This window comes from Oncorhynchus mykiss, chromosome 13 (assembly GCF_013265735.2).
Source record: "Oncorhynchus mykiss isolate Arlee chromosome 13, USDA_OmykA_1.1, whole genome shotgun sequence".
NCBI lineage: Eukaryota > Metazoa > Chordata > Actinopteri > Salmoniformes > Salmonidae > Oncorhynchus > Oncorhynchus mykiss.
This window is the reverse complement of record NC_048577.1, coordinates 18,811,801-18,824,189: the sequence shown is the minus strand read 5'-3', so window position 1 is coordinate 18,824,189 and position 12,389 is coordinate 18,811,801. Positions and strand designations below refer to the sequence as shown.

Sequence of the window (12,389 nt, the reverse complement as noted above, 5' to 3'; positions counted from 1 at the left end):
GCAAAATGGTTTGTGGACTTCACAGGACAGATGTTTCTCTCCGGTTTTGTAAGGAAATAAAAGGTGTGGTTGAATCTATTCTGCCACTATGTCTTCTTACGGTCTCAGCCTTAGTTCATATGCCTTGACATTGATCTGTAGGCCTAACAGGTTATAGAACAAACAACGCGATTATCACAGAACCATTATTATTATTTTTTTTAACTGGCTTGGCTTCCCCGGTGATTTTATCCACACAACGCTACTGGGTAGAGGGAGCCTATGGGCCCGTATTTATAAAGCTTCTCAGCGTTGGAGTGCTGATCTAGGATCAGCCCCCCCCCCCCCCCCCCCCCCCCCCACTGTCCATTTGATCATATCTAAAAGGCTATACTGACCCTATATCAGACTGTCTGGGCTGTGAACACATATCTAGGATAAGACAACTTAGACTAGTTCTAATAGTAACCATTAGTGGGTACAGGTCAAACTGATCTTAGATCAGGACTTGGGCATATTTTCTGACTACTTATGTCACCCAGTTAATCAGCATCTTTCTCTTTTGAAACATTGTGTCACAGTTTTTGGTGTTGAGTGTAACCAAACATGACCCATGATAAGAGCCCACATCCAATCTGCTACATTGCTCCTCCATGCTCTCTGTAGGAACTATCCCTGTTGTGCTCAAGTGGTGAAATAGTGGAGTAACCAGAGAGATACAGGGCCAGTTTCCCCAGATGAAGCCTAGTCCTGGATTTAAAAGCATTCTCAAATGGAGAATCTACATTGAAAAAAACAGTTTTGAATGGCTCATAAATGTTCTCATTTCTATGCGTAAAACTTCCTCATATGAAAATGTGGATTGTTCTAATCTGAAACATACAGTACGCACGACAGCAAGAAGTAACCAACGTCACAACAGTAGCTTCTTCATAGTGATAGTTTTATTATTCAGTCGTCGTCTATCTACGTTCAAAGGAAATCAAATGCTGTGACAGACATCAGGGGACATCATCATCCTCCAGTTTGAAAACGGAAATGTAAAAAAAAAAAAAAAAAAATATGTTTAAGACGTGCACATCATGAAATGACATAAAAGCAACCATGTCAGATAGACATACAAAGACTTTCCAGCATAATGTAAACAATCACATCGTCTTAGGTGTCTGTCTACCACTGTATGATACCACTCTGGAATAACGCGAGTCAGACGGCTGCAATTGAGTGAACGAGGAAATAAACCATAGAAGGATACTGGTAGCAGACTGGAGACTATTGTCACCGAAGTGAAACAATAGTGAGTGCTGAGTGCAGCGGTGTCTTATTTAACTCGGCCTAATGAATGGTACACTTGCCAGCGACCTTCACACTAATGAATGGCTGATTGACTGAGGAGAGTTTAAATATTGACCACAGGAGAGTGCAAGGCTGTCCAGGAACCTAGAGACAGCGTAATTAGACATCAACATTTTGGACTATTTATCAGGCCCCTTGAGAGCAGCGAAATCCACCGTCTGGTAGTGTCAACTAACCTGGTAGAACAGACTGAATGCTGAACACAGCGTTCAATCTGGTTCAACCAGGCTAAGAGTCAACCAATAGGATACCAGTCTCAACTCTAAAACCTGCAGAAACATTGACCCTTGCAATCGCATAAGGTCTACGTCCAGGAATTTTCCCTGAACACATGACACGACTTGGAAATACTCCAGATCAGATGGTCAGGAAAACTTCAGGGTCATACATGTCATATGATTGGCTGAGAATACAGACACACCTGAAGAAGTAAATACACACACGCGTCACACTTGTTTTTTAATTTTTTTGTTTTTTTACATAATGTGACATATTGAACTTTGAATGGGGGGGGGGGGCTTTTTCAAACACCTGCAAGTCAATCGTAGTATCAGGTCATTGGAATGGCTCATTGCAGTTCATTGCAGGCTAGAAATACAATTGAAAAAACTTGCATGGTCCACTCCCTGCATATTCCCTTCAGACCTGCCTCTGTGTATTTCAGCCATTTTACTTCAACAAACCATAAAGCATATTCGAGTAGTTTTTCAAATCAATGAGTGTAGATAGGGAATAACAAGCAGAGTGGAGGAAAGATAATATGAAATTCCTTGCATTTGAGGTCCTCCTCAAGATTCTCAAAAAGGTCCAAAGTAGAGAGTTGTGGACACAAAGCTCAATAGAGGTCAATGACCCCACCCGTTGCGCTTGTCGTCCTGATCTACAGTCAGTTTGTCAGCATCATTGGTCCTTTAATCTTTTTATCAAGATGGAGGATTCCATTCTGCCTCTGTCACATGCAGACACTGACTGAAGGATAGATACTGAAGATGTTGCCCAGATCAAGCACTTTATGTCCCCTCTTTCAGGAAATGCTAAACTACCTTTTCTGTGACTTCTTTTCGCCCGCTAGCAAAAATGTCCCCCTTTAGACACAACCAAACCGACAGATCATGTGTTTGCATCTAATCGCATAGAATTCCAAAAGCCCTTTTGATACGTCCCATAATCAGACAAAACAAGACTGTCATACGCATGTCCTTCTGTTAAACATAGATCCACACTGCACATTTACATCAAACCATTTAGTCATGTCTCAAGGGAAACACTACATAACACCCTCTGGCACAAAACATGTTTCTCTTTCATCGAATTTTCATACTTGAAAGTGAGACAGAAGAGACTGCAAAGCTGAGACGGGTTTAGAGATTCAGACTGGGGTTTCCATAAGGTAGCTCCTAACCAATTGCCGGCATGTGTGGAGAATGGAGACATTGTATTGGTCACCGTATCTCTGCGATCTGCTGCTTAAAAAGCACTCATTGGTCAATCTGGAGAGACAAAAAACACCAGAGATGGAAAAGGCACTACCCAACTTCCACAAACGCAGGGTGAAATCAGTGAGTGTAGCGCGCTCATCTGTACACTATTCAACACCTTCTTTCATAGAACTAATGATAAGGATACTGCCGTTTCAACCCAGTCAACCACTAGCAATCTCCATAAAGAACCCGTTCAACCCAATTTAGCTACATTTAGGTCATATCGAATCAGCCCCATCATCAGTTAAGTCTATTGATTGCGGATGGACATAAAAAAACTCTATACCATTGTCTCTGATTTGATTGAGAAAGATGGCTACATTTAAGAATGCAGAAAGCGCCTACATGTCTAAACGGGTAAAAAAGGACACAATTTGTTCCAGCTGATAGCCGCGCTTCCGCTTTCATACCAGAACAAAGTAGAAATCATTTTCCAAATTAGATTTCCACCTTAAATTTAGTCCTGTATTGAATAACTCCCGATCACATAAAAAACATTTAGCTTCTTGTCTCAGAGACTCTGTGCATGATCTGGGTCATATTAATTAGTGCACACAGTTTCAAAACGTAACAAAACGTTTTGCTACGAAAAACTACAATTAGTGTTTCTTATTCCGTTCAGGTAGTTCAATCTCTGTTTGGATCTGTTTCCTTCCATTTGGTACCAAATTAATATGATCCTAGAAAACGACAATATGTAGGCCTACAAATAGGGAAGAAATCAAGTAAATTAATGGAAAAACCCCCACACTAAAACAGGCTCAAACTACAAATATTTATAGATATACATACACATCGATAACAATAGAATTTCTCTCCAGTCCATGGTCCTTCTCGGAGAGCCCAAAGCTGGGTTGATATGAATAACACACAAGACAAGAGTCTTTGGTCTCTGACATCTTCTTCATTGTCTTTGTCTAATAGACTGAAACATAGAATGGTGATGTCATGCGTAAAGAAAGAAAACAAAGAAGGTATAGGAAGGGAGGCCGACGCCGGAGTCGAGCTATAGCCGGATCCCTTGTGTTTGTTTTTTTACTCCAACTTAGGTTACTTTGCAATGCATCTCTGTTCCGTGTGTCTCCCTCATTGCATCAAAGAATCCACAGTCAACTGTAGAGTCTGAGTAATGAAATCTGCCTCTCGCTCGGTCTTTGCAGGGTTTTTGCTCCACTTCCCATTCTTCCATTCCTCATTTAGGTCTGTGTTTCTGAAGTGTCCCTCAAAGTCCTGAGGGGGTGTAAATGGGCCAATGGGGGGGACCATGTCATTATTCATTTAGCCAGTCAAATGTTTTGGTTGACGGACGTGACATGATCACATGTTTTGGTTGACTGGCGTGACGTAGTTGCGCGGGAACATGCCCGTCTGGCCGTGGCAAGCGCCTTTCCACCAGTTGGGGTCGGAGTTGTCCAGGACCTGGATGAAGTCGCCGCGTCGGAAGCCCAGCTCGCCGTCCTCCTGAGGGTCAAAGTCAAACAGCGCCTGTACGTACGTTGAATGCTGGAGAGACGAGAGGAGAAACACATGGGTTAGAATACGTGATGAGGGTAGAATACGTGATGAGGGTAGTCGGGCAGGTTAGCCAAGACATAGTCATGGATCATGTTCATTAGGGCACGCAACAGATAATGTTTTAAAACGTTTTGCAACAGAATAGGAAATTAAGTGTTTAGTTTTGGTCTGTGTAGTAGACCCTCTGTTAAAGTCAGTTTTCTTCTGTTTGGTGCCTAATGAACATGACCCTTTTTTCCAACTACCTATTGTACTTCTACTTGTATATTTGTCTCATAACCAACATGGAGACCATAGTGAATTAAGCGATTTGCCTGCAAATTTGCTTGGTGAACTGTAGTTCACTGTTAATCGTCTAAGCTGTGTTTTGCATGATTGCTTAGATGAGATTACGTGACGCAATCTCATTAAATGATTGTCAGAGATGAGGATTTCCCTGGTATTCCGTATGATGTGCAGCGCTGTGTATACATACATTACCATCAGAAAGTATTCACACCCCTCGACTTTCTCCATATTTTGTTGTGTTACAGCCTCAATTTAATATAGATTAAATTGAGATGGTTTTTTTGTCCACACAATACCCCATAATGTTAAGTGGAATTGTGTTTTTGGACATTTTTACAAATTAATTAAAAAAAATGAAAAGCTAAAATGTCTTGAGTCAATAAGTATTCAACCCCTTTGTTACGGCAAGCCTAAATAGGTTCACGAGTAAACATTTGCTTAACAAGTCACATGTACTCACTCTGGGTGCAATAATTGTGTTTTGTTTTATGACTAGGTTCCTCAGTCAAGTAGTGAATTTCAAACACAGATTCAACCACAAAGACCGGGGAGGTTTTCCTATGCCCTGCAAAGGGTATCTATTTAAAGATTGGCCAAGTTACAGTATTCACTTAAATCTATGACAAAACCTGAAAATGGTTGCCTAGCAATGACCAACCACCACCGAGATCTTGAAGAATTTTGAAAACAATAATTGGCAAATGTTGCACAATCCAGGTGTGAAAAGCTCTTTAGAGACTTACCCAGAAAGACTTCCAGCTGTCATCGCTGTCAAAAGTGCTTCTACAAAGTATTGACTCAGGGGTGTCAATACCTATGTAAACGAGATATTTCTGTCCTTCATTTTGAACACATTTGCAAACATTTCTAAAAACATGTTTTCGCTTTGTCAAGATGGGGTATTGTGTGTAGATGAGTGAGGAAAAAAATAAATGTAATACACTTTTTAATTCAGGCTCTACCAAAATGTGGAATAAGTCAAGGGGTGTGAGTACTTTCTGAAGGCACTGTACGTGTGTGTGTGTACGTACATGTATTTGTGTGTGTGTATTGGGGGCAGGGGGCAGAACGACGAGGATGAGAAGCAGCAGAAGAGGGAGACAAGGACAGAATAAACAGAACATTTGTGATTACTGATAAGGTAAAAGGAGGAGTGATTTAGGAGAAAAGTGGCTTTTCAAAAGTAATAAAAAAGGGAAAACGGATATGATCGATGAGGGTCCCCTGTGTGTGTGTGTGTGTGTGTGTGTGTGTGTGTGTGTCCCCTCACCTGTGGGACCTGCTCGATGTCCCTGAGGAAGATGGGCTGGTTGCGGGACACAGAGGTGGAACGGTGGTAGTCCACCAGGGAGTTGAGAGAGTTGAACTTGACCACCCACAGGAAGTACTTCCCAGCCCCGTCACGCAGGACCTTGAAGTGCTGCACGTCATTACCAAACCTGGGGAGAGGTAGCATAGATCTAGAAGTGACTGGTTAAGATTAAACAAGGTGACCGTCCTACTACTTCCATCAGTCCAACCGTTTCAGATCTGTGATGACCAAACCTGTGGTGGAGGAGAAGAGGGAGATACAGTGCCTTGCGAAAGTATTCGGCCCCCTTGAACTTTGCGACCTTTTGCCACATTTCAGGCTTCAAACATAAAGATATAAAACTGTATTTTTTTGTGAAGAATCAACAACAAGTGGGACACAATCATGAAGTGGAACAACATTTATTGGATATTTCAAACTTTAACAAATCAAAAACTGAAAAATTGGGCGTGCAAAATTATTCAGCCCCCTTAAGTTAATACTTTGTAGTGCCACCTTTTGCTGCGATTACAGCTGTAAGTCGCTTGGGGTATGTCTCTATCAGTTTTGTACATCGAGAGACTGAAATGTTTTCCCATTCCTCCTTGCAAAACAGCTCGAGCTCAGTGAAGTTGGATGGAGAGCATTTGTAAACAGCAGTTTTCAGTTCTTTCCAAAGATTCTCGATTAGATTCAGGTCTGGACTTTGACTTGGCCATTCTAACACCTGGATATGTTTATTTTTTAACCATTCCATTGTAGATTTTGCTTTATGTTTTGGATCATTGTCTTGTTGGAAGACAAATCTCCGTCCCAGTCTCAGGTCTTTTGCAGACTCCATCAGGTTTTCTTCCAGAATGGTCCTGTATTTGGCTCCATCCATCTTCCCATCAATTTTAACTATCTTCCCTGTCCCTGCTGAAGAAAAGCAGGCCCAAACCATGATGCTGCCACCACCATGTTTGACAGTGGGGATGGTGTGTTCAGCTGTGTTGCTTTTACGCCAAACATAACGTTTTGCATTGTTGCCAAAAAGTTCAATTTTGGTTTCATCTGACCAGAGCACCTTCTTCCACATGTTTGGTGTGTCTCCCAGGTGGCTTGTGGCAAACTTTAAACAACACTTTTTATGGATATCTTTAAGAAAAAGCTTTCTTCTTGCCACTCTTCCATAAAGGCCAGATTTGTGCAATATACGACTGATTGTTGTCCTATGGACAGAGTCTCCCACCTCAGCTGTAGATCTCTGCAGTTCATCCAGAGTGATCATGGGCCTCTTGGCTGCATCTCTGATCAGTCTTCTCCTTGTATAAGCTGAAAGTTTAGAGGGACGGCCAGGTCTTGGTAGATTTGCAGTGGTCTGATACTCCTTCCATTTCAATATTATCGCTTGCACAGTGCTCCTTGGAAATCTTTTGGTATCCAAATCCGGCTTTAAACTTCTTCACAACAGTATCTTGGACCTGCCTGGTGTGTTCCTTGTTCTTCATGATGCTCTCTGCGCTTTTAACGGACCTCTGAGACTATCACAGTGCAGGTGCATTTATACGGAGACTTGATTACACACAGGTGGATTGTATTTATCATCATTAGTCATTTAGGTCAACATTGGATCATTCAGAGATCCTCACTGAACTTCTGGAGAGAGTTTGCTGCACTGAAAGTAAAGGGGCTGAATAATTTTGCACGCCCAATTTTTCAGTTTTTGATTTGTTAAAAAGGTTTGAAATATCCAATAAATGTCGTTCCACTTCGTGATTGTGTCCCACTTGTTGTTGATTCTTCACAAAAAAATACAGTTTTATATCTTTATGTTTGAAGCCTGAAATGTGGCAAAAGGTCGCAAAGTTCAAGGGGGCCGAATACTTTCTCAAGGCACTGTAAGTATAGAATAAAACAGAAAGTGAGTGTTGACATTTACTGTGGTAACCAACTGAGAACAGCAGTCAAAACACTGTTAAGTCTACATCACGTGGGCCATCGTTTCATAACCATCTGTGTCAGCGCTTTCATGAATGATTTAAGCCCAGATGGCCCAGTTTCCTTCTCCCCGCGTGATACCATGAGTTTGGGATTTTGACACAGAAGATATACTTCATTAGATTGCATTATACAGGGACAGTTGTTTGGTACACAGCTGTGACACTAGGACAGTGCAACTGTAGCAGTAGCGACAAGAATAATATACTATCACCTACTGTAAGTGCTGAACTGGAGTCTGTGTCCACAATGGCACCCTATTCTCTATAGAGTGTACAACTTTTGGCCTGGACAAAGGGAATAAGGTTCCATTTCTCACACACACACTTACTTACTGCAGACACAGCCTGGGACTAGGGAAAGTGCCAGCTTGCAAAGCTTTGATAACAGGCAGCAGCGCCCACACCGGAGCTATCTGACAGAGACCAAAGTGCTTTAGAAGCAGATAACTGTTGGTTAGCCCCAGGTGAGTCAGAGATGACACAGCCAATTAACTTGATATGGATCTGTAGATCTGCACAGCGACTTTACATAAAGACTAGAGCGGAAACAGGGTGGTCAGTCACTGACTTAGAACAGTCAGCACTTGTCAGGTCAAGCTGGCTAGACGCCACCCTCGCAAACCAAGATGGGAGCTGTGCTTAAAGAAAGAAAGCACTTTGCACAGAGTTAGAAAAATAATTGAACGAAGGACTGATATTGGAGAAAAGTGAATATTTGAAAGGAATAAAAAAGGGATATGATCGGTTGATGAGTTTTATAATGATTGAACTGAAATAAAGGTTCAATAAAACTGAGTGTGTGCGTGCGTGCGTGTGACATACTTGACAGAGAGGGAGAAGTCGCCCGGTGCGCTCTCCGACTCTCGGATGAGGAAGGCCCCATCATGCCTTTGTTTGTTCAGCATCTCCTCTGCCTTCGCCCGGGGGATCTTACCATAGAACCACCTGGGACACAACAACAAATCAGAACAAAAAAACACTTAGAACTCATTAAAAATGATATAAAAACAAGTTGTAAGTAACAGTGACAAGTGCTGTTTTACTGCAAATTAAGAAGAAGAAAAATAGTGCTGGCAAAACTGGTTGTAATGACGTTATTACATGGTTGTAATGACGTTGTTTCAACCTGCCCTACCAAGCTGGGTGGTTTTTCCTTCATTTGTAGGAAAAGCAGCACTTACCAGAATTTGATTGTGGTGTGGTTGTGACGGGTAGCTAGTTAACGTTGACCTTTTGAGTAACATCAAAGCGTAGGGTCATAGGCGTGACTCAATGTCATGGAAACATGGCCTTAAGCAGAGCTTGACCTCAAACCTGACCACTGTTATTGACAGTTGTAGTGGTTGTTGTGTCTGTGGGGGAGGAGTGAGTGAAGTGCATAGCGACCAATAACACTACTAAACAATGATGTCAAAATCAGAATATCGCATCTATTTTGCATGCCAAATAGACTGAAATCAAGTGAGCACCGGTGGGCCATTTAATTTTGTATTTTTGCATTTGTCCTAGTAGGTTGTAATTACAGGGAGGTTCCTGGTCTGATAAAAGAGCTGGTGGAGCCTTGGGCCGAGACAATGACAACTGTGTGCTGCCATGCCAACCACACCTGCTACCTACTCCTCTGGCTCTGACTGTCTGGCTCTTACTGGTGCACAACACCAGCGGTCAGTCACCAACACCCATGGATACGCCATACACAGTGTGTGTCACTGTGTGTGTGTGTGTGTGTGTGTGTGTGTGTGTGTGTTTGCGCATGTGTGTGTGTTTGCCCTTTCCTTCTGTGACTCGTCAGGTGTGGAATTTTACTGTCTAGATAAAGGTGTTATGTCACAATGTGCCAACAAAAGTGTTGCAACACACGATGTTTGCCTCTATCTCCAGTGAAAGCATACAAACCCTGAGCTATATCTATCTATATAGCTTAATTTAGCCATATAGCTTAGCCTTACCATATACTGTAGCTTATCTTAGCGATAGCATACCCTTGACTTAGCCAATGGCCACAGCCTCTGCAGTAGATCATGTCAATGCAGGTGAGTGCTAGCGCTAAGCCGCTTAGCTTGTTCGTTTGTGAGCTCAGACAACATGACAAAGCCAGAGGACCTGATCAACTCCAGCTGTTCCTCATGAGGGAATGATAATCCAGACAGGTTTCACATACAGTATCATCATCAGGGCAGAGTCCTCAAACAGTGTCACAAGTCGATAGCCACATACCCACCGGCTAATTTTGCCTGCTGGGTAAAGATGACAGCTACGAGTAGCACAAGTTATCAGTCCATCACATGCGTACACACACATTGACCTCTGGGCCATTGGTTTCAACCCACAAGTCTTTAGCAATGCTATTCTTTGTGCCTGGTGTTCACACTCAAACAAGCTTAAGGGATGACAGAACTCCAACCCCCTCATCCACAGTGCTCTGATCTCCCTGAGGTAACACCCTGAGGTATCAGTAACACTGTGTGTAGAGAGATAATGTGGATATCCTCCTATTATCCTGGTCCTTCCTGCTTTGTGGTGGAGTGCTGCTCTTTGATGTGGTGCACTGACATCCACGGCTACCAGGCTTCCATAAGGGAGTCAAAGCCCTTTACACACCATCGAGCAGAACCAAACTGTTGTGACTTGGCCATCTTCTCCTCACATGATCCTTTCCAGCATGGTAACAGCAACCATGGTGGATGTAACCAGGCCAAGGCCAGCCCAATAGTGAAGTGAGTACTGTTTTTTTTTTTTTTTTTCATATCCAGCCCCACCATCTGCCTGCCTGCTATCCTGGACCCTCCTCCTCCGCCAGCTGCTCCTCTATACAGCAGGTGATTCCCTCCCTCCTGTATTTAGGCCCAGCTGACCAATCAGTCATAGGATCCTTAAAGCTAATGGACAGTCTCTTCCTGACTGCTATAATAGGGCTCTCTGTATCTGATTGGTTGCGGTGTGAGCCCTCACAGCCCTGAGAGCAGGTGGCGGTGGTGGGGAAAGCGTTCTCACACAGCTGACAACTATACAGGACAGAGCCCCTCTTTGCTACTGTGTGCGTCTGTAGAATATAAAGTACAATCCATCTCTATTTAGTGGCTACCTCAGAATAGGATCCATTTAGTGACCTTTAAGTTTATGTAGAAAGGGCTTCTGTAGGACAGTTACAGTACAATCCATCTCCTATCTGACAGTTACAGTACAATCCATCTCCTATCTGACAGTTACACAAAAGCCCTGTTGCTCAGCTGAAGTCATATTCTTCACTAAATATAGCATGTTAGAAACGGTGCCCCATATTGAAACAATATGGGGCCTACAGTGCACACGGAAAGTATTCAGACCCCTTCACCTTGTTACATTACAGCCTTATTCTAAAATTGATTAAATGATATTTTTTTCCTCAATCTACACACATTACTGTTTTCGGTTTGTCATGATGGGGTAAAGATTTGTTTTTGCAAATGTATTAAAAATATTTAAAAAACCAGAAAAACCTTATTTACATAAGTATTCAGACTCTTTGCTGTGACACTCAAAATTGAGGTCAGGTGCATCCTGTTTCCATTGATCATCCTTGAGATGTTTCTACAACTTGATTGGAGTCCGCCTGTGGTAAATTCAATTGATTGGACATGATTTTGAAAGGGCACACCTGAAAAGGCAGACCGTATTGTTTTGAGGCACAGATCTTGGGAAGGGTACCAAAAAATGTCTGCAGCATTGAAGATCCCCAACAATGCAGTGGCCTCCATCATTCTTAAATGGAAGAAGTTTGGAACCACCAAGACTCTTCCTAGAGCTGGCCGCCCAGCCAAACTGAGCAATCGGGGGAGAAGGGCCTTGGTCAGGGAGGTGACCAAGACTCTGATGGTCACTCTGACAGAGCTCTAGAATTCCTCTGTGGAGATGGGAGAACCTTCCCGAAGGACAACCATCTCTGCAGCACTCCATCAATCAGCTGTGCAGCAACGCTCCCCATCCAACCTAACCGAGCTTGAGAGGATCTACAGAGAAGAATGGAAGAAACTCCCCAAATACAGGTGTGCAAAGCTTGTAGCGTCATACCCAAGAAAACTTGAGGCTGTAATCGCTGCCAAAAGGTGCTTCAACAAAGTACTGAGTAAAAGGTCTAAATACTTGATATTTTTTTTCCCCTCTCTATACATTTGCCAAAATTTCTAAAAAACAACTTTTGCTTTTTCATTATGGGGTATTGTGTGTAGATTGAGTGAAAAAAAACTACTATTTAATCAATTTTAGAATAAGGCTGTAACGTAACAAAATGTGGAAAAAGTAAAGGAGTCTGAATACTTTCCTAATGCACTGTATGTAGAAAGATCCACATAGGCTATATTGGGCCAGAGGGCGATTGTGGGGGAAAACCTAATAGGTCTGACGCAGCAGAAACAGACTCTGGAATCAGGACTGACGACGCCACATGATGAGGGATTCGGAGTTGCCAAACCGACAACCCTGCGACCACATGGATCTCAGAGGCCTGTAACCCACAAA

General features: G+C 42.7%; 1 protein-coding gene across 2 annotated transcripts in view; it reads right to left on the bottom strand.

The window, feature by feature from the left end:
• Nucleotides 1–901: 901 nt before the first annotated feature.
• The window catches only part of grb2a (growth factor receptor-bound protein 2a), a 31,425-nt gene continuing 19,937 nt past the window's right edge, over nt 902–12,389 (bottom strand). For both annotated transcript variants that reach the window (XM_036940479.1, XM_021556993.2), the window contains 3 exons: nt 8,715–8,837; nt 5,890–6,058; nt 902–4,319 (listed from right to left, as the gene is read on the bottom strand). In XM_036940479.1, coding sequence (XP_036796374.1) covers nt 4,134–4,319; nt 5,890–6,058; nt 8,715–8,837 — 478 coding nt within the window. In that variant the 3' untranslated portion in view covers nt 902–4,133. The remainder of the gene's footprint in view (nt 4,320–5,889; nt 6,059–8,714; nt 8,838–12,389) is intronic.